The sequence below is a fragment of the Oncorhynchus keta genome, chromosome 8 (assembly GCF_023373465.1).
Source record: "Oncorhynchus keta strain PuntledgeMale-10-30-2019 chromosome 8, Oket_V2, whole genome shotgun sequence".
Taxonomy (NCBI): Eukaryota; Metazoa; Chordata; class Actinopteri; order Salmoniformes; family Salmonidae; genus Oncorhynchus; species Oncorhynchus keta.
In genome coordinates, this window is record NC_068428.1 from 20,314,268 (window position 1) to 20,337,059 (window position 22,792).

General features: G+C 39.7%; 2 protein-coding genes across 7 annotated transcripts; both read right to left on the minus strand.

The window, feature by feature from the left end:
• Positions 1-106: 106 nt before the first annotated feature.
• Positions 107-13,474, minus strand: LOC118386969 (BRO1 domain-containing protein BROX-like). 6 transcript variants are annotated; one of them, XM_052523769.1, is made up of 13 exons: positions 12,889-13,124; positions 12,640-12,770; positions 7,206-7,310; positions 6,937-7,035; positions 4,490-4,585; positions 4,258-4,330; positions 3,865-3,970; positions 3,571-3,660; positions 3,348-3,433; positions 3,165-3,246; positions 2,910-3,057; positions 2,656-2,815; positions 107-2,474 (listed from the first exon to the last, which is right to left on the minus strand). In XM_052523769.1, exons 2-13 carry the CDS (start codon positions 12,738-12,740, stop codon positions 2,388-2,390), a joined length of 1,233 nt encoding a protein of 410 aa, XP_052379729.1. In that variant the 5' UTR covers positions 12,741-12,770; positions 12,889-13,124; the 3' UTR covers positions 107-2,387. The 6 variants fall into 6 exon arrangements, with proteins under 6 accessions (XP_052379729.1, XP_035630910.1, XP_035630914.1 ...); XM_035775017.2 differs by lacking the exon at positions 7,206-7,310 and having other exon boundaries at positions 4,258-4,316; positions 6,937-7,033; positions 12,889-13,120; XM_035775021.2 differs by having other exon boundaries at positions 4,258-4,316; positions 6,937-7,310; positions 12,889-13,120.
• A 205-nt stretch (positions 13,475-13,679) lies between these two features.
• Positions 13,680-18,189, minus strand: LOC118386968 (alpha-1,6-mannosyl-glycoprotein 2-beta-N-acetylglucosaminyltransferase-like). Its single transcript, XM_035775016.2, has 2 exons — positions 17,957-18,189; positions 13,680-17,850 (listed from the first exon to the last, which is right to left on the minus strand). The coding sequence occupies exon 2, from the start codon at positions 17,587-17,589 to the stop codon at positions 16,345-16,347; it is 1,245 nt and encodes a 414-aa protein (XP_035630909.1). The 5' UTR covers positions 17,590-17,850; positions 17,957-18,189; the 3' UTR covers positions 13,680-16,344.
• Positions 18,190-22,792: the final 4,603 nt, after the last annotated feature.

The window sequence follows — 22,792 nt, forward strand, 5'->3', positions numbered from 1 at the left end:
GTGATGTTGTTCCTCTGGCTAATGATACTTGAGTGCAGCACACACACACCCTGTTCTTACATCAGGAAAATAAGTGTTTGATTGCGACATAAAATAGTAACCCAAGGTTTCTTGACATTTTATTTTAAACATTTTCCATGAAGGGCACCATTAGAAGAAGAGTAATGACCTTCAGGTTGACTTGTGTAAACATTGTTATGATACAGCAAACTGTTTTCATAAATGTGTTAATTAAAAATAAATCTAATTGGTCCTTAAATGTGAAAATGAATTGTTCCAATAATAAAAAGGTATTGTAGAGAACATACATGTTGTATATGTCTTAATTTCTGTGTGACTATTAAGATTTAAAGTGCAAAGGCATTATAATGTGCTTTGAGGTTGAACAGAAAGAATGCACAATTTTCTTAATTGATTGGCAAATTAGTATACCATACTAGAGGTTACGTTTTCCCCTATTGTACCTCCTCAGTAGATGCTAGCTGTCATTAACATATTTTCAAAAACAACTCTTAGGCAATTACAGCGAATCAGTACTCTAAAAACTACAGTAATATGTATATCATTGTAATTTACAGATAAAACAAACATTTGTAATTAATTTGATTAATTTACATACATAGTAGGCTACTTCAACAATTTTCCATATGTAAAATAATGTGCCATAGTACAACATTACTCCCTTCACTGAAATGGTTTAAGCGGGTTATGATTGACATCATATTTGAATGACATCAGATTGTCAAGTCCATTTCTTTCTTCATTAACCATTACTCTAGTGTTCCTGCACTTGTCGATCACTAATAAATCCAGTCTTAATTAGGGATAGGCCCATTTCTTCTCCACTTCCTGTCTGAATGACATGCCCAAACTGCCTGTAGCTCAGGCCCTGAAGCCAGGATATGCATATACTTGGTACCATTGGAAAGAAAGCATTTGAAGTCTGTAGAAATGTTCAAATAATGTACGAGAATATAACAAAAGAAAATCCAAAGAAAAACCAAACTGATTTTATTTGAGAGAGACCATCTTCTTAGAAATGCAAGAGAAAGGTCATATTGAATATTAGCTCCCTGGATGCAATTCCTATGGCTTCCACAGGGTGTCAGCAGTTTACGTTCAAGATTTCAGGCTTGTAACTAAAAACAAATGAGAAATATCAGTTTTAGAAGGACACGTCTTGGAAATTTGTGTTTGGTCGCACCATGAAGACATTACACACCTGCTAAAACCGGTTTCCTATTGAACATACTTCTTTCCGAAATAAATATTATAGTTTGATTACATTTTACGGTATCGGATGAGTAAATAGAACATATTTTGACTTGTTGAAACGAAGTTTAGGGGTAGATTTTCAGATTCTTTTCTCTGCAAGTTGAACGAGTGGATTACTCAAATCGATGGCGCCAACTAAACTGACTTTTTGGGATATAAAGAAGGATATTATCTAACAAAACGACACTACATGTTATAGCTGGGACCCTTTAGATGTCAAATCAGAGGATGATTTTCAAAAAGTAAGTGAATATTTAATCGTTATATGTGAACATATGAAACCTGTGGCGGAGGAAAAATATTTTGAATTGCGCGCCCTCCAGTTTCACCGGAAGTTGATCCTTTAGACCAGCAACCATGACCACTAGTCAGAGTTTTTTTTTTTACAACACATTTCTGAGCGTCAGGAAGACTACATCACCTTCCATAGGGCACAATGTTATGGAATGTTCAAAGGTTGTGTAAAACAGGCCTGCTCCTCTCTCATGCAGAGTCGTCATGCGTGACATTTATATTTAGAACATTGAGCTTTCCTGAGAACTTCCAAGATGATATTCCATGTTCCTACTGAACAGTCAGCCTTGTTCAGATTATTTTGACCCAATACAAGCACCGCCTATTCCTCAAGTCTCCAATAAAGAGGGGAATATTAAACAATGGTTATTATCATAAATACAGGCCATACCCAATAATGACTAGCCTTGGGTATAAATAATGTGATCCTGTGTGTACAGTGTCCTTTCACTTGCAAAAAAACTGTGATTCAATTAGAGAATCTCAGCGATTGAAAAATAAAATTGAAAACATACAAATGATTGGATAATCATCGTGGAGTGTTATAAGTTCTTGCTATATTAATTGTCCGTTTCTTAAATGACAGCAAAAAAGTTCCAAAATCCCCAACAGGACTAGTGAGAGAACATTTCAAATATAAAGTCTGACCCAATAATATTTGATCATGAACATAAAAAAAATTGAAAACAACTATGTATAAAATGAACTACAACAGATGGTCATGCTACTGTAAATCACTGATCATAAAACACTACAGATAAAACAAACCAATGCATCAATAAATCCATGCAGTCATGTTTTTCTTGTCCCCCCTCTGTTTATGATATGACGCAGCCTGTATCTTTCTGAGGCTTCAAATCTGGTTCCTTCATTGGCTTAACCTCTTCTTCCTGCTTGGGTTTGGCCTGCAATCAAAATGGCCAGAGAGAAAAATGTGAAACCATTTGTTCCAGAACCAGACAAGCAAATTAACAAAATCCTTTGTGTTTTTACATGATTATTATCAGTAACATGACAAAATATGTGAAGACAAAGCTATAGTAACCAAATTATCTGTTGCAGTGACAAATGTCTGAGCAGCATTACTTTCTCAGCTTTGGCCCCCTTGGTGAGGTCAAAAGTGGTGTAGACTTCAGGGGTGCACTGCTCACTGACGGCTGGGAACTCAAAGGATATTGGCTCGGCCAGGCCATAGCTAGCCTTCAGCTCTAGCTGGGGCACCTCGGCTGGGACCTTGTGAAAGTATCTGGAGCAATGAAATTTGTGTATAAATGCTACAACTACTTACTGTTATTTACTATACACAAATAAATGTTATTCTGGATGTGTGTGTGACTCACATGAATCCATTTTCTCTCTCGCACTTTTGCAATGTATTTTTGATCAGGCCACCCAGCGTGGTGAAGAGCTGCTCAGAGGGCTTGGCTGTGCTACCCGGCCCTTTGGTCTGACGGTACTCTTTGCACAGAGCCTCGGCTCTGGAGTAGCCTAAACACAGCAAGCATGCGGTATAAGTGTTTACAATTGTTAAGATGAAGAGACATCTGTGTAGTGCTTCAAAAATGCAAAACACAATCTAGCACAGAAATACCAACACTTTTCTGCTTCTTGGAGCGATTTTATTGACTCGCCACACTTGTCGCTCGTGAGGAGAGTTTGTCCATGGTAGCAATATGCCTGGAAGTGACAAATAATAGCATCATTAGAATTAGTATCTTAGCATTTACAGAACAATCAAAACAAACAAACTCAACTGTCTAGACTGCTCAAGGACATACATAGGCCATGTAGAAGTGCTCTTTCAGCTGGAGGTAATTCCTCCACTTACTGCTGCACTCTGGTTCCAGGGTGTTCAGTGTGTGGTCTGTGAAGACCGAGAGGATAACATTATTTTGAGTGATCAGCAGGACAAACAGTGGTTAGATCAAGACATTCCTATATAAGATCATTACAAAAAATGAAACAAAGTCAGGATGTGACAGGAAACCCCTAAATACTTACCAGCTTTCTGGTAGAAGTTTGCGGTCTCGAAGGCCAAGGCTGCAATGAGAGTGGCGTTATGCTTGAGTTCAATCGCTCTGGCAATCGTCACTGCAAACATCAAAAATTAAGTTAACTGCTGATATAATTTTACAGCATTATGATATCGTAAGTCCTGTTCTCACTCAGTGTAATCCCACATACACACTGCCATGAGATTGTCATAAGACTCCAGAGTTTTCCCTGCCAAGACACGTTGTCAGCTCCTGACCCTAATAATTATGCAGAGAAGTGGACTGAGTCCAGTGTAGCTACCTTCCTGTGCCTCTGCTTTGCACTGGACCATGTAGGTGTCCATGACTCTGGGGTCTAGGTCCCGGCCATTCTCCGCTGGGGTGATGAGGCGGGGGATGTAGACCTCCTACAGGAGAGAGACCAGAGGAGGACGGGTCTGCTGCCAGACACAACCATGCACCAACAACCAGCAACTTGTGTTCAGGTTGATGATACTGTAATGTATTCACATTGTTCACCATGTGTTGAGGTTAATGTAAAGTAGGCAATATGGGAACCATAGTTGATGGGTTTATCAGTGTGAGTTTTATTATCTCACTATGCAAAGTGACTTTAGGTGTCTTGAAAAGCATTTAAAATAAAACATCTTAATATAATTATTGTCATTATACAGAGACAAAATAAGCTAATCACCTTGAGGTGCTTGAAAATCCCAGCAGCAAATGTCAGGCTCCTGTGGACATCTTTTGCTTCTACCTCAGTTACACCGAAAAGGGGTAAATATTAGAATGTTAACATGTTCCCTTTACAATATTGATATGTCAATGGAACAAGTGTGAAATGACATCAAGGTCATAAATTACCTTTCTTGCATAATGAGATATATTGTATGAGAATAAATTAGTAAAGCAGAAAATAAACACACTTTTCCTTTCCTGCAAGTCTTGAGGTAAACTTGGCGTGCCAAATTGCAACATTGAAGGCCATGGAGACCAGTTCAAAAATAGCATCTTGTTGGGCACTAAAGGGACAGGATGTTAATAACAATAATAGTATTGAGAGAGACCGTGTATTTCAATAATGGACGGAAACATCTGTTTGAGGTGAGAGAACTAAATAAAATATTGAGCCTGAGTAATGAAGTAATAACACATTTATAAAATGTCAGCTGGAAATACAAAAGAACCAAGACAAGGCTATAGGTAGTTCTCAATTAAACGTCACAATACAGTGCAGAGCATTTGACTTAGTTGCTGGGTGGCAAGGAGAACCCCAGCATTGTCAGAACTACAGATTTACAATTATTCTACATTTAGCTCTATCAGAGCATGCAACTGCCTGCTTTTCATGTTCAGTAAACATTAATTGATCTTGTAAACTTTGATTTGTGAGGATAGCCTATCCATTGCATTCGGAAAGTATTCAGACCCCTTGACTTGTTCCACTTTGTTACGTTAGTCTTATTCTAAAAAATGCTAAATAATTCTTCCCCCTCAATCTACACACAATACCTCATAATGACAAAGCAAAAACAGGTTTAGACATTTTTGCAAATATAATACAAATAAAAAAGTTAAATATCACATTTACATAAGTACTCAGACCCCTTACTCAGTACTTTGTTGAAGAACCTTCGGCAGCGATTAAAGCCGAGTCTTCTTGGGTATGACGCTACAAGCTTGACACACCTGTATTTGGGGAGTGTATCCCACTTTTCTCTGCAGATCCTCTCAAGCTCTGTCAGGTTGGATGGGGAAGGTCGCTGCACAGCTATTTTCAGGTCTCTCCATAGATGTTAGATCAGGTTCAAATCAAGGCTCTGGCTGGGCCACTCAAGGTCAATCAGAAACCCTGCGTTATCTTGGCTGTGTGCTTAGGGTCGTTGTCCTGTTGGAAGGTGAACCTATGCCCCAGTCTGAGGTCCTGAGCAGGTTTTCATCAAAGATCTCTTGTTCATCTTTCCCTCGATCCTGACTAGACTCCCAGTTCCTGCCTCTGAAAAACATCCACACAGCATGATGCCACCACCATGCTACATTTGTTGGTACGCTTCCCTAGATCCGTGTCTCGACACAATCCTGTCTCAGAGCTCTGCAAACAATTCTTCAACCTCATCGCTTGGTTTTTGCTCTGACATGAACCGGCAACTGCGGAACCTTATATAGACTAGAGGTCGACCGATTAATCGGAATGGCCGATTAATTAGGGCCGATTTCAAGTTCTCATAAGAATCGGTCATCTGTATTTTTGGACACCGATTTGTAGATTTTATTTTTTTTACACCTTTATTTAACTAGGCAAGTCAGTTAAGAACACATTCTTATTTTCAATGACGGCCTAGGAACGGTGGGTTAACTGCCTTGTTCAGGGGCAGAACTACAGATTTTTACCTTGTCAGCTCAGGGATTCGTTTTTGCAACCTTACGGTTAATAGTCCAACGCTCTAACCACCTGCCTTACATTGCACTTCACGAGGAGCCTGCGTGGCAGGCTGACTACCTGTTACGCGAGGGCAGCAAGAAGCCAAGGTAAGTTGCTAGCTAGCATTAAACTTATCTTATAAAAAACAATCTTAACATAATCACTAGTTAACTATACATGGTTGATGATATTACTAGTTTATCTAGCATATCCTGCATTGCATATAATCGATGCGGTGCCTGTCGTTGCACCAATGTGTACCTAACTATAAACATCAATACCTTTCTTTAAAATCAATACACAAGTATATATTTTTAAACCTGCATATTTAGTTAATATTGCCTGCTAACATGAATTTCTTTTAACTAGGGAAATTGTTACTTCTCTTGCATTCCGTGCAAGCAGTCAGGATATATGCAGCAGTTTGGGCCGCCTGGCTCATTGCGAACTGTGTAAAGTCCATTTATTCCTAACAAAGGCCGTAATTTTGACTGGTACTGTATATCGTGAGGCTACACTGATGTATCTGAAATTACTTGATCATTTCATGTTTACTGACCATGAAAAGCATGCAGTTACTTGTTGTATAACTCTAACGACAGAGCAAAATTTGCACAGTTGTTTTGCATGGAATAATCGGAAATGTGTAGTTCTGACTATGCTCTTCAAGAGGTGATAATACAACAAAATAGTGAACATTTATTAAACAATCCATTAAATGGCATGCAGTTGTCAATGTTTTTAGCAGAGCTGGGAGTCTCCTTTCCCTGCAGCAGGCAAATTGAACACTCTGCACCGTATTGTGGCGTTTTATTGATAACGAAGTATTGTACTGTAACTAAAACCTTGACTGACATTTACTGTATATTGTATGTGTAGAGCTCTGACTGTGGGGCTGATGGGGGTAACTAACCACATCTGTGAAACCACCTATGGGCTAGAAGGCTTTACCTTGGGGTGTTTCCTTGCAAAGTGTCAGTCCACTTGAAGTTCTGCATGAACCGAAGCTTGTTCTCTTGTTTGGTGCCATCCAGAGATGCATAGAATCCTATGTCATGTCAAGCAATCAAAAGAACAGAAACAGATTATTAATAGAAAAAAAAAGGAATAGTGATGCATGATGAGCAGCGTGTAGAGACCATACAAAAACACTATAAAAAACAGTGAGCACTGCTAAAGACAGAGGAGAAAAGGCATAAACAAACAGCACAAGTTCCCCTTGTAAGAGTGAGAAATAAGTATCTGTGGCATTTTTCATGATCTCGGGATCGCAGGTGGTATCTGTGAACATCTCCAAGAGTCTGGCCCTCGATGTCCTCAAGTCACTATTGAGGAGAGAAATATAAACGGTCAAGCAATTATGTGTTCTCAACTGACCCTTCGCTAAACCCTGCAGCAGAATGTTGGGCAACCAATCGCAGTGCTCCAATGGATAGCAACTGTTGTCGAGTCAGACACCTTGGATGCGCTCATGTTTAAATCGCATGAAAGCCAGTGAGGGGTATGGCAAAACCGGAGAGTTTTCTTTAAAAATAAATGTTTAAATGGCTAAATAGTTGAACAGTGCACCAGGAGTACTTGCTACTCTGATTCCTGAAATGCAGAGCCTGAGGTTGGAGTTTTTTTTAAATCCAAAATTATACTTGTTACATTGTTTGCCACCTCAGCTGGTTAGCTAGCTGTCTCATTGACTGCCAAACATTGCTAATGCTAGCTAGAGAGCCACTTAATATAACTTGTTTTCTCAAAATGTATGTTAGCTAACTAAGTTAAATGTTATGAATACAACTCCCATGTTGTCGACATCATAATACAATTTGAGAGCACTAGTTGGCTCCAAAAGTGGTGTCATGACGTGGCTTTCTTTGGGTATAGCGAGTATCATCCCCCTCTCTCTCTTCCCCTTACACCCAGGCTCTGTTATCTCAGATCGTAAATTCCTGGAGGAGACCCTCTTCCCTCCCGGCCATGCAGTATAGAGAGGGTTCACAGTAGAACAAAGGAACTTCGTCTACCTCACAGAACTTGAGAACTGAACAAAATCCATGTTTTGGAGAATGTGTAAACGGCCGGTGGAGAATCCAGCTACAACTGGACCATTTTGTCTAATGTTTGTGACCTCATGAGAGACAATACAGCCACAATACCATAACTCTGTTTATACAAGAGTCTCCGTTATGAGATTTGCATCTAATTATTGTATAAATGAATGAGTAAAGATTAAACTATTTGCGAAATGATGTAATGCGATTTTAAACTGTTTAATGAAAGAGTTAAATTTGAAAGGGAATTGGATTCAAAGTCATTGGCCCACCGCATGAACACAGACATTGATCAGAAAGAAGGGTGATTCCAACAGAGATCATGACAACACACTGAGTGTAAATATATAATTTATTGATTACAATTATTTCCGAATGAGTGAGCGTTCATGTGCAAAGGATTAGCATTTCAATTATAATTATCAACTGTGTAGTGTCTTTTGTCTTTTGCGCCCTTCTCAGCCGCTTTGTCTACCAAGCGTCATATCAGTTTAGCCCACTAGGGCACATCCCCTATCATTTCCTTGTAACCATATCTACTTTGTTTGCTTGTTTATGCATTTCTGTGATTATTTAGTTAGTAAATAAATGATTAAGAAAATTGATGTATGGATGATTCATAGTGAAGGCTGGGTTCGTGCAGATAACCAACAATTTATGACGTTTGGAATGAGACTAACGTGAGGTAAAGAAGTAATTCATTAGAAGACTAATTGATCAGATATTAAAATATCAAAAAAGTTATTAGGAAAATTATAACTGTAAACTGAAGATTTTCCTTGGTGCCCCGACTTCCTAGTTAATTACATGTACATGATTAGTTTAATCACGTAACAATAATTACAGAAAATTGATTTGATAAAAATAACAGTTTTCACTTTAATGATGCCAAAGACACGACAGTGGCTCGCTTGGACTGTATGCTGACAGTGAATTCAGAGCAATGGCTAGCTACTAGAAGGCGACCGATTAATCGGCATGGCCGATTTCAAGTTTTCATAACAATCAGTAATCGGCATTTTTGAATGCCGATTATGGCTGATTTCATTGCAATCCACGAGGAGACGGCGTGGCAGGCTGACCACCTATTACACGAGTGCAGCAAGGAGCCAAGGTAAGTTGCTAGCTAGCATTAAACGTATCTTAGGAAAAAAACTATCAATCTTAACATAATCACTAGTTAACTACACATGGTTTATGATATTACTAGTTTATCTAGCTTGTCTTGCGTTGCAAATAAATCGATGCGGTGCCTGTTAATTTATCATTGAATCACAGCCTACTTCGCCAAACGGGTAATGATTTAACAAGTGCAAGTTGCACCAATGTGTACCTAATAGAGGTCGACCGTTTATGATTTTTCAACGCCAATTTTTTTAAACATTTTTTGTTTTTTAACCTTTATTTTACTAGGCAAGTCAGTTAAGAACAAATTCTTATTTTCAATGACGGCCTAGGAACAGTGGGTTAACTGCCAGTTCAGGGGCAGAACGACAGATTTGTACCTTGTCAGCTCGGGGATTCGGTTACTAGTCCAACGCTCTAACCACTAGGCTACCCTGCCGCCCCGATACCGATTATTGGAGGACAAACAAAAAAACGCTACGATTGATCGGCCGATTTTTTACCGTGTATTTGTAATAATGACAATTACAACAATACTGAATGAACACAAATAAAATGAAACATGTTCCATTTGGTTTAAATAATGCAAAAAAGTGTTGGAGAAGAAAGTAAAAGTGCAATATGTGCCATGTAAGAAAGCTAAAGTTTAAGTTCCTTGCTCAGAACATAAGAAAGTTGGTGGTTCCTTTTAACATGAGTCTTCAATATTCCCAGGTAAGATGTTTTAGGTTGTAGTTATAGGAATAATAGGACTATTTATCTCTATACCATTTGTATTTTATATACCTTTGACTATTGGATGTTCTTATAGGCACTTTAGTATTGCTAATGTAACAGTATAGCTTCCGTACCTCTCCTCGCTCCGACCTGGGCTCGAACCAGGAACACAACGACAACAGCCACCCTCGAAGCAGTGTTACCTATGCAGAGCAAAGGGAACAACTACTCCAAGTCTCAGAGCCAGTGACGTTTGAAACGCTATTATTGCGCACCCTGCTAACTAGCTAGCTATTTCACATCACATCGTTACACCAGCCTAATCTCAGGAGTTGATAGGCTTGAAGTTAAACAGCAGTGCTGCTGGAAAAATGCACCGAAAGTGCTGTTTGAATGAATGCTTACGAGCCTGCTGGTGCCTACCATCGCTCAGTCAGACTGCTCTACCAAATCATAGACTTAATTATAACATAATAACATACAGAAATGCGAGCCTTAGGTCATTAATATGGTCGAATCCAGAAACTATCATCTCGAAAACAAGGCGTTTATTCTTTCAGTGAAATACAGAACCGTTCCGTATTTTATCTAACAGGTGGCATCCATCAGTCTAAATATTCCTGTTACATTGCACAACCTTCAATGTTATGTTATAATTGCATACAATTCTGGCAAATTAGTTTGCAATGAGCCAGGCAGCCCAAACTGTTGCATATACCCTGACTCTGTTTGCAATGAACGCAATAGGATGTGACACAATTTCACCTGGTTAATATTGCCTGCTAACCTGGATTTCTTTTATCTAAATATGCAGGTTTAAAAATATACTTTTGTGTTTTAAGAAAGGCATCGGTGTTTATGGTTAGGTAAACGTTGGAGCAACGACAGTCCTTTTTCGCAAATGCGCACTGCATCGATTATATTCAACGCAGGACACGCTAGATAAACTAGTAATATCAGCAACCATATGTCGTTATAACTAGTGATTATGATTAATTAAGTTTAATGTTAGCTAGCAACTTACCTTGGCTTCTGTTACGAATCCCTTTTGGCCCGACAGTCTAGGGGGGATGGTAATGAGACCCGTAACATAACTCATGCAAATTATTATTGTGACAAAGTAAAAGTGTGAACGAAATAACCACGACAACAGAAATCTACCGTCAAACTCCAGGTAATGGGGGGAGCAGGAAAAGGGGCTGAGCTGGACCCAAGGAAAGAAACAATAAGTATTCAAAAACACCCCTAAACTAGACTAGCCTACTTTAACAACAGCTAACTAACTAACCAAAAATACAGTGGGTGGTCCACCCAGTTCTAACTAGTGTATTTAACAAAGTTCACCTACGGGTAGTGTATGCCCATGGGCGATTTGTCTTGTTTCCCCCTTTTCCCACCAGCAACAAACAAACACCATAACCAAAAACAATACTCACAGGTGATGACAAAGTGCTATGAGGTGCTTAAACAAAAGAGAGGTTAAGACACAAAGCGAGAGTGAAACACAGAGACCTACAGACATGGCATTTACAGAGAGATTGAGCTCTAGAACAAACAAATGATGGGGTTTTTAAACCATGGGGAAGGAACTGTGATAGGTTAGGAAATAGGAGGAGGTGTGTCTTCTGATTGATGATTGATTGTTGACTGATTGGGGAGTGATGATTTTCACCTGTGAGGGGAGAAGGAGAGAAAAGAAACACACACACAGGATAACTGTATCCGTAACAGCTTCTTACTGCATTCGCTTAACAGGCGGGCTCCTCGTGAAGCAGGTGGTTAGAGCATTGGACTAGTTAACCGTAAGGTTGCAAGATTGAATCCCTGAGCTGACAAGGTAAAAATCTGTCATTCTGCCCCTGAACAAGGCAGTTAACCCACCGTTCCTAGGCCGTCATTGAAAATAAGAATGTGTTCTTAACTGACTTGACTAGTTAAATAAAGATTAAATAAAAAAGGTGTAAAAAATAATAATAATAAATAAATATATATATTTTTTAATCGGCATCCAAAATTACCGATTTCCGATTGTTATGAAAACTTGAAATCGGCCCCAATTAAATCGGCCATTCCGATTAAATCGGTCAACCTCTAGTACCTAACCATGAACATCAATGCGTTTCTTAAAATCAATACACAAGTATATATTTTTAAAACCTGCATATTTAGTTAATATTGCCTGCTAACATGAATTTATTTTAACTAGGGAAATTGTGTCACTTCTCTTTCGTTCTGTGCAAGCAGAGTCAGGGTATATGCAGCAGTTTGTGCCACCTGGCTCGTTGCGAACTGTGTGAAGACCATTTCTTTCAAACAAAGACCATAATTAATTATGACATTACATTGAAGGTTGTGCAAATTAAGAGCAATATTTAGACTTATGGATGCCATCCGTTAGATAAAATATGGAATGTGCTAAACACAGGCTTAGGAGATCTTATACGTGATGTTCCATAATAAAAAAATGCACATAAAGGCTTCATAATTCATAAAGGCCAGGTTAACTGATTGATATTATCTCATAGGACAAAACGTATAAGATCTCCTAAGCCTGTGTTAACCTCAGTTATTTTCTGCATTTATCCCAAAAACCCGAGTCCACCTTAGGATAGGCTGAACGAACCTGAGGCAACTAATTTCCTGCAAGCTGGCAAGCTCTATTGGGCTTCCTGGGAAAAATGTTGTAAGAGTAACCGAGGGGGGCAGGGCATAGTGAAGGGTCAATTGTCATAGAATGGATATCAATTGCAAAGTGTACACATGTACATACTTGCATATCTTATTTGCTGATGGGCTACCAGCAACTCCATAGAAGTTGAAGGAAACAGGTGCAGTTGCTTTCAATGGGTTTCGGTGGAACCAATGAGTCATTCTGTGGCTTGGATGGTAAAAGCTGGATGTCTGATAGATGAAGCAAAGGGAAGTCAGTTAACAATATTCAAACATACATAATTGCATATAAATTGGCCTGATTATCTACAAATAAAAGACTGGTGATATGATAGTAAACGTATCTTACATGTTGGCTGTGGCTTGATGACAACAATCAATGACGGTCTTGCCTTGACGTGTACACTGATGGCCTAGCAGCTAGCTTCTCACTATGTAGGCTAGACGGGTGGGCATATTGCTAGAAGACGTATTGTAAACCTCTTCCACACTACATTGTTCGTATGTTACTAGATAGCTACCAACTCAACTAAATAGACGTGAATATTACTAAGGAGCTAGTCTGTAACCCAAACTAAATTATGGGGGTGGATTAGTCGGATTCCGTTGGTTTACTCTAGGAATCAAACAGAACGAGACGAGGACAGTCTTTACTGAAAATGTCCCATAGAAACTCTCGTTTTCGTTGCAAACGTTCCACGTTTGGAGTAAACGGTTCCGTTTGCAAAGACGTTTTGCAACGGAATACGACTAATGAATACCCACCCAAATGTGACAGCAGCAACTCCCAACTAGCTAGCTAATGTAATGTGGCTAACGTTAGCGACCTAGCTTTCGAATTACCTAATGGACAAATAAGAAAATCTATAAACACAAGTCTAGTTTGTACAATATTATGGAAGTGATATTTACGAACCTTGGATCTGACAATCTGAAGATGCACTTCCGGAAATAAAGACACAGAATGGATCTTGACCAGTGGAAAAAGCGTATTGAGTCATGTGATAACTTGCTGCTTCTTGGGACAGGTCTAGTATCCGCTTTTCTGCTTTAACTGTAATGTTAATACATTTTAATTAAAATTGTATAACTGATCACAGACCAGTTAAAACTATTGACTGTACCAAATAAACCCACTGATTGGAGAGCTTTGGGCATTTAATTTCCTCACATGAACATATCACATTCATAACCAGCCCATTTACAAACCATCACTTCTGAAGATTGGCATCACAGCCTACATTTTGTCTTACCATCTCATACTGTAGTTCAATTTCTTTGGAGAATAAAAACCAACGCTAGAGCAAATAGACAGATATGCTATCCAAATGCTTATGTATGACTATTATAATTTAAAGTAAAACATGGGCAGAAACACTATTTCAAGCTTTTGTCTGAACATAATTTCACAAATCAAATTAACATTTCCCAATAGGAATATTGCCACGTTCACGTGCAAGTCGGAACTCAGAAATGGCCAACTTGCTACCTGGTTGTAGTTATACGGGTGCCACGTTCAATCAGTTAGCAAGTCGGACATTTCAGAGTTTCCTAGTTCCGACTAGCATGTGAATGCGTCATTTGGATCAGTTAACCAACATGAAACAGTTTTAACAAAAATACCTGCAAAAGATTGATACTCCCCCACCTTTTATTCTAAAGCACAATCTAATGTATTTATGAAGCTATTTTTACATCAGCAGATGTCACACAGTGCTATACAGAACCACAGCCTAAAACCCCAAACAATGCAGATGTAGAAGCACGGCAGCTAGGAAACACTCCCTAGAAAGGCAGGAACCATGTATGAAACCTAGATAGGAACCAGGCTCTGAGGGGTTGCCAGTCCTCTTCTGGCTGTGCCAGGTGGACTATAAGAGTACATGGCAATTGAAATCCAGATTGGAATAACCATTGGAGTAACCATTCAATGATATTCAGCATTCATTTGTCATATAAATATACAATGAGTATACAAAACATCAACAACACATGCTCTTTCCATGGACTGACCAGATGAATCCAGGAGAAAGCTATGATCACTTATTGATGTCACTTGTTAAATCCATATCAAGGAGAGGAGACAGGTTAAAGAAGTATTTTTAAGCCTTAGACAATTGAGACATGGATTGTGTATGTGCCATTCAGAGGGAGAATGGTCAAGACAAAAGATGGAAGTGCCGTTGAAAGGGGTATGGTAGTAGGTGCCTGGTGCAGAAGTTGTCAAGAACTGCAACGCTGCTGGGTTTCACACAACAGTTTGCCGGGTGTATCAAGAATGGTCCACCACCCAAAGGACATTCAGCCAACTTGACACATCTGAGGGAAGCATTGGAGTCAACATGGGCCAGCCTCCCTGTGGAACACTTTCGACACCTTGTGGAGTCCATGCCCCAACAAACTGAGGGTGTTCTGAGGCCAAAGGGGGAGTGGGGGGTAGAGGGGCAACTCAATATTAAGTAGTTGTTCATAATGTTTGGTATACTCAGTGTATATTGCATATGACATCTTAAACTACACATGGTATAACCAGCAGAAAGGGTAATGTCTACAAGGCACTGATTAATAAAAATGTAAAAAATAAAAGCAACTGCATCCTATACATTTTCACTACTGAAGGGAAACTCTTCAATGCACCTTAGGTTACATTTATACCTGTATTTTAAAACAGATCCAAGGATGTCAGCTGGTTTTAAAAAAAGAAAATCGGTGCAAATTGTCAAATGCAAAGGCATAGGAGAAGGAAATAAACAGATTTCCCTTTTAGGCAAATTGTGTGTGGGGGAGGGAAGAGGAATATCGTGCAAGGCTATGAAAATATTTGCTAAAGCAAAAATAGGTAATCCTTGTAAGGTCATAATGATGAGAAATTAAACACACCAATATCAGTAAATTCCTGTTGTTACAATGTAAAAAAAAAAAAATAACATTTTAAACCACACATTTCATTCAAACAAATGTCATACTGTAGTTTATGTACAGTAAGTAATTCCCCAGTAAAACAAATTGTCAGCTACAAAGTGATCATTGGTTTAGTGACACATATATATATATATATAACAAGACATTTCATGATTGTCACTTTCTATATACAATATAACCTGTAGCTGTGTGCATTTACATATCAAATATTGACTTTTGCTGTTGTTTTTCTATTTATACTGTATGCACCACATATTATTTAAAGCACAACGATTATAAATGTGGATGGGGAAGGGATTCTGAAGCTGGACAAGCGTCACCCCATTTGGGCAAACGGCTCAACTCTCTTATCTGTTCTGAAGAATGTATACAAATGGCAACGATCTAACATGTAATAGAAGTCAAGGATGTATAACGCTGATTCAGTTTTATTTTCTATGTAAAGTAATTTATGTGCACCATAATAATTAGCTACTGGTGCTGAAACATTGGACGTTATTTTTTTCTGAACTATAACATCGTAATGCTTTACTTTAAATAAAATGTGTCTTCATTTTTAAGAAATAAAAAGAAAACCCAGTTACATAAAAAGAGAAAGCAAAAATAAATCAGCTTGTTTATAATCTGTTTTCAAAAATAAAGAAATATATTTGGCGATCATGTTACTTTTGGTAATAAGAGTAATAACAACCAAGCTATAAATCACACTGCTGCATACACACCATAACAAACCCCCAAAATGTTTTGCTAACCCCTAGGAAGACCTCATTTAAAAAAAAATAAATAACACACTGCAGCCTTTGGAACCCTGAACATTTTAAATGGCACTTATTTCCTCAACCCTCTCAGTACATCAAAAAGATGAGAATGAGAAGTCCTTTGTTCATAGACGTTTGGCATAGTTATTACAAAGGACATGGTCACGGATATCACCCCACCCTCCGTTTTTCATATGAGCCTTGTGCTCCACTGAATCTGCATTTGTTAGGGCCAGGGACTGAGGGAAGAGGGAAGCTTTGGCAAGCTTAAGGGACACCTGTGCTTTCTTTAGGGCCAGCTCAGGGCGACAGGCCTCCTTGTTCTGGTGCAGCCCACAGTTACCAGTATGGAGAACTCTGGACCCCTGGGCCACCAGCACTTTGAGTGGCTTGGAGATGCAAGTCCCTGACAGGTGCTGGAGGGTCCAGTCCCAGTTGTAGTCATCGTAGGAGCAGAAGTCATTGTTGCACCCCATTAGCTTGTAGTACACCTCTCTGGAGATGCCCATGCCAATGTTGTGCTTGGTAGACATCCACCCGGCAGTCTGCACCTTGTTGCTGAGCTTATCAAATTCTGCCAGGCCGTTGTAGTTGCCTAGTGCCAACATGTCACAGTCAGGGCAGCTGCTCTTCCTGTATTTAACCATCTCTTTGAAGAGGTGGTAGAGGTCGGGCAAGATGAAGTTATCCTCCTCGAGGAAGACAACAAAGCCACTGTAACCTTGCAGAGCTTGCACTCGCTCCCACACAAAGTGAAGTTTCCACCACCAGTGGTGTTTGGTCTGTGTGATGGAGGCGTCCCTATAGTGGCCATATGAATCTGGATGCTCAGCGTTGAGGCATCCTGTTTTTAAAGCATCGTCCTTGGATATATCTCGTGGACAGTCCCGTGAATCCTGCCCAGGAAACTCACTGGGATAGAGCTGTGTGCTGTAGGGGAAGTATATTTGCAAGACCTTGCAGAAAGTTATCCCTTGCACTATGTAATTGATTTCCTCTGAAAAATAGTCGTGGCTGAAAATCAGCAGTAAGTTGTGGACCTCAGCTGCATTTTCCAATGACTTGATGAGTATTTTAAGGTAGTCTGGTCTGTTGTGAACCTGAATAACCAGGACCAATTTAGTCTCCCCAGGATACGTGTTCGCATTCTGAACGTATTGCTTGTAATTGGCATTGTAAATAGACTTTATCAATTCTGGAACAGAACTGTAATGAAACGTTGCCTTGTCATCAGGCAACATGTTTTCCTGAGCGACAACACCCGTGACTTCATCAGAAATGAATACACGTGTTGTGATCATGACAGTGGCAATAATAAAAGAAACACCAAGGATAATGAGCAGGTTCTTTTTGAGAAATCGTAACCTCATTTTCGTAACGTTAAAGGCAGCCGTTGGATACAATAATGATGGTTTGAATCACCGGACTATTGAAAGCGTCCTCATTTTGTTTGCATTTTCCATTTTCGATGGAACCCAAATGCAGCAGTTTCCACAGACCGTTACAAACTGGTACGCGAAGAAATCCTTCGTTGATGATGACTCTTTTTGCTGACACGGATCTGTCAGTTCGGTTGATCGATTTCATCTGTTGCTATTGCTGTTTAGAAGTTTAGCGATCGGGTGTATCGCCTGTGAAAAGTAACAAGATTATGAAATAATGTAGTATTCTCTATGTCAGACATTTTAGATTTGTTTCCATTCATGAAGTTAATTTACAGTCGTTGAGTTGACTTACCAAGAGCGAGGTGTCATGTATCACTTCAAGGCTATCCGGAAGAGTGTTTTAGGACTTTGGACTGCCATATAATGAACATGTAACAAAATTGAGTGCTGACGTGTCCTATTCAGCCAACAGGAACAGGCAGAATTCTTGGTGAACGAATCAGTGGCCTATCAAACATATGTGGGATCCATGCCAGCAAAGCCCACAACACAACACTAAACAATACATGAATTGCACTATCCCACTGCTACACCTGGCTATCAGCAGAGCCTTGTCTGGCAGCAAAACAGTTCATTCAGCCTCATGTATTGCCTTTAAAAAAAACATAGCTGATATGGCTGACTTGCTTAAATAAATGTGGTTTCTACTGACAATTGAGATTTACAAACTATGGCATAAGGGGACGACAAGCGAATAAGAGACAATCAATCCGTCATTTTGATTAAATCCTTCATGAGCAAGTTAGGACAGACATAGTCAATATAACTATTTGTTTAGCACTTCTGAAATGTACATCGACAGAATTCAGAACACGGGCTGTTCCTATAGTGTTCTCACTGTACACCAAGTCAGAACCGTAGGATAAATAAAAGGGGCATATAAGCAGACAATGAAAGCTCTTACAATATCCGATGATTACATTTCTCAAAATGTCAGAACATGAAGGGAAATTAAGAGAAAATAGACCAAATGATTAGGGTGAGGCACATGGGCTACTAACAACTTACTACACAATATACACTTAGTATTACTTTCTTAGCTACCATATACATATCTCTCTGGCATATTACATAATTTATGCAGCAGCATACATGTCACGTCCTGACCGTAGTTCCTTTTTTATGTCTCTATTTTAGTTTGGTCAGGGCGTGAGTTGGGGTGGGCATTTTATGTTTTGTTCTGTGTGTTAGATTTCTGTGTTTGGCCTGGTATGGTTCCCAATCAGAGGCAGCTGTCAATCATTGTCTCTGATTGAGAACCAAACTTAGGCAGCCTGTTTTCCCACTATGGGTGATGGGTAGTTGTTTTCTGTTTTGTGTGTCTTCACCTTACAGAACTGTTTCATTCACTCTCTCGCCGTTGTTTTTTTTGGTTATTGCAGTGTTTAGTTTATTTATTAAAATCAACATGGACACTTACCACGCTGCGTTTTGGTCTGATCCTTCCTATTCCTCATCCAAGGAGGACAACGATCGTTACAATACAATACATTTTTGGACATACAAGACCTTGTTGTGCTGTTGCCACTTGAATGGGAAGGCAGTCATTTGTGGGTATATTTTGTCATCAAACATTGTAATCGAAGTCTGGCATTCTCTGGATTTATGGTGCTTTCATGACAATTGGGAACTTTTTCAGTTCTGTGTTAACAGTTGTTTTGAGCACGGCACAAATCATGCTTAATTGACAGCATGGCCAATCTTGAATGTTAAACTTGAATTTTAATCTAGGAAAAGAGACCCTTAATCTTAGATTTGGGACCACACAGCCACTCCACTGAAAGGCAGGCTAATGATTGCTTTGCTATGCTTGCAGTTAGCAAACCACTCATTGTTGAATTTGCGATTTCCAACTTGTTGTGTAATGTTTATGTTGAATGGCCGATGAGCACAGATACGGTTTATCTATAATTTCTCTTGATTATTTCTCTTCATATGACAAGGATTAAAAAGGATTTGCCAGTAGATTGTCGACTTGATTCATGATAATGACTGATAGCTAAGATTTTGAAAGTATGATGTTGACATGATCAGTCCAATCAAAGCTACTGTAGATATAACGTGATTAGATGATTTATCTGTGGCCAATGACCTTGAGCCTTCTTGGATGGACACTTCTACTGTAACTCTATGGCAGCCCCCAAGGGGCTAGAATCTTTTAAAGGTCTACCCTTAGGTGGTGACATAGTGTCCCCATGAGTGACAGAACACTGAGACAATCACAGCGCAATGCTCCGTATTTTATTCTGGCACCACCAAAGAAAGCACTGAACATGGCTGAAACACCAGCATTGTGGAGCTTACTTACTCAAGAAAACAAATAAGAGACCATGTTTGTATGCAGCTTTATAAACTCAATGATATATATTACATTGTTTGCAAACTGATATGTGACACATTAATGCCAAAACAATATGAAAATTGGCAACAACAAACCAAAGAGGTGGGGATCAAAACAGGCTCTTCCCCACCTCTTTTTATATGTGATGCTCTAAATGACAGGTCGCCACCTGTCCAGGCTATGGCTTGTGCAAGGATCTCTTCAATCAGGTTGGACTGGTTAAATGAGTATGGTATGAATGAGACGTGCCACACTCACATGGAATGTATGTGTTAGGGGTTGTTGATTACAGTAGGTAGGTGCCGAAACATACTTGTTAGGGTTACAAAATGAAAACACAACTGTTTAAACTGTCACGAAATGTTCCAAAGACAAACGCTTCTCTCGTCAAACTAGAATCGCCTTTAACTATTCAATCCAACATTCAACTATGTCATGGTATATGTATGCTGTTGTGCCCTTGTAGCCTTCCACACTAGTCTATTACATAGTTTATTACATAGGGTATTCCACCAGGCGGCTGTGAAATTCTCTCCACAGTTTGATGACATTCCAGAAGGCAGAGAAACACCCATATCCATATGATAATAACCACACAAACATTTACATGGAGTTTTGTTTTGGATCCCATAACAGAAAGGGGATCTGGGGTGGATCTGTTAACGCCTAACCCCACCTGGCACCGCTGTCATTTGTCTCTTTCCCCCACCCAGACCAAATCAGCATGGTCACACACCAGAGGTACCAGCCCTCGCCCATATAACCAACTTTCTGGGTCAGACAAAAGCCTAAAACATTTACATGAATCACAAGTTGCTAAGTAAAGTTGTTCATAACTTTCACCTGTAGATGGCAACAGTAGACAGCAAATACAGTAGCTAGACCCGTTATGCACTGCTGTATCACATTTTGTTATCCACTACCATTACTATACTTTTTGTTTCTAACCAGGGATCCAGCTCCTTGTGTTCTGTACTATGACTTATTGTTCTCATTATAAACATTCATTCATGTGCATGAATCAACTGCATTGGTTATCATAGCCAACAGAAAAAAATGGTTATAACCTAGCTGGTTAAAAGCAGTAAGGAATCGACTCTGCAATAAAAATGTAATGATTTGTAATGATATACAATGCATTCAGAAAGTTGTCAGAACCCTTGACTTTTGTTACGTTACAGCCTTAATCTACACACAATATCCTATAATGACAAAGCAAAGACAGGTTTTAAGACATTTTTTCAAATGTATTAAAAATAAAAAACAGAAATACCTTACTTACATAAGTATTCAGACCCTTTGCTATGAAACTCGAAATTGAACTCAGTTGCATCCTGTTTCCATTTAGCATCCTAGAGATAATTGGGGTCCAGCTGTGGTAAATTCAATTGATTGGACATGATTTGGAAAGGCACACACCTGTCTATATAAGGTCCCACAGTTGACAGTGCATGTCAGGGCAAAAACCAAACAATGACGTCGAAGGAATTGTCCCTAGAGCGCCGAGACAGGATTGTGTCGAAGCACAGATCTAGGGAAGGGTACCAAGAAATGTCTGCAGCATTGAAGGTTGACAAGAACACAGTGGCCGTCATCATTCTTAAATGGAGGATGTTTGAAAACACCAAGACTCTTCCTACAGCTGGCCGCCCGCCAAACTGAGAAATCGGGGGAGAAGGGCCTTGGTCAGGGAGGTGACCAAGAACCTGATGGTCACTCTGAAAGAGCTCCAGAGTTCCTCTGTGGAGATGGGAGAACCTTCCAGAAGGACAACCATCTCTGCCAATCAGGCCTTTATAGTAGAGTGACCAGACAGAATCCACTCCTCAGTAAAAGGCACATGACAGCCCGCTTGGAGTTTGCCAAAAGGCACCTAAAGGACTCAGACCATTAAAAACAAGATTCTCGTGTCCGATGAGAAACCAAGATTGAACTCTTTGGCATGAATTCCTGTCAGGACCCGGTTACGAACCCGGGTCTCCGGAGTGAGAAACAGTCACTAAACCAACTGAGCCACGAATAGTCAGCAGAACCCAGAAGATGAGGCAGACACAGCAGTACTTGAGACGGTGTATTTAATGAAGTAAAAAGTGAAGTTCTTCAGGAAAACATGTAACTCCACAACCTCAAAAGGAATTCCACAAGAACAAAGGCAATCCTCCAAGACAAAAAGGCAAATCCACAAGGTGGAAGGCACAGCACAAAAAGCCTCAAAAGATACTCAAAAATAAACAAACAAGAACAACAAAAAAAACAGAACTCCACAAGAGAGTCCACCGGGATCAACAAGAGCTCACAGAGTACTAGGGCTGGGTTCTAACATACAAACACAGAGCAAAGAACTGAGTAAAACAAAGGGTTTAAATACAATCAGGGGAAACGAGGCACAGGTGCAAATAATAATGGGGATCAAGAGAAAACAAAAGGTCAAAAGGCACAATGGGGGCATCTAGTGACCAAAAACCGGAACAACCCTGGCCAAATCCTGACAAATTCCAAGCGTCACATCTGGGGGAAACCTGGTACCATCCCTACGGTGAAACATTGTGGTGGCAGCATCATGCTGTTGGGATGTTTTTCAACGGCAGGGACTGGGAGACTAGTCAAGATCGAGGGAAAGATCAACAGAGCAAAGTACAGTGATCCTTGATGAAGACCTGCTCCAGAGCCCTCAGGACCTCGACGGAGTTAAAGTTTACCTTACAACATGACAATGACCCTAAGCACACAGCCAAGACAATGCAATAGTGGCTTCTGGAAAAGTCTCCGAATGTCCTTGAGTGGACC

Bases quoted from the DNA above. Each gene is read 5' to 3' on its own strand.
- LOC118386969 (XM_052523769.1), bottom strand. From the start codon at position 12,740: ATGACTCATTGGTTCCACCGAAACCCATTGAAAGCAACTGCACCTGTT. The intron at 2,816-2,909 runs GTGAGTCACACA...TCATTGCTCCAG, and splicing joins GAGAGAGAAAATGGATTCAT to ATACTTTCACAAGGTCCCAG. The intron at 2,475-2,655 runs GTAATGCTGCTC...TTTTGATTGCAG, and splicing joins AGGGGGCCAAAGCTGAGAAA to GCCAAACCCAAGCAGGAAGA.
- LOC118386968 (XM_035775016.2), bottom strand. From the start codon at position 17,589: ATGAGGTTACGATTTCTCAAAAAGAACCTGCTCATTATCCTTGGTGTT.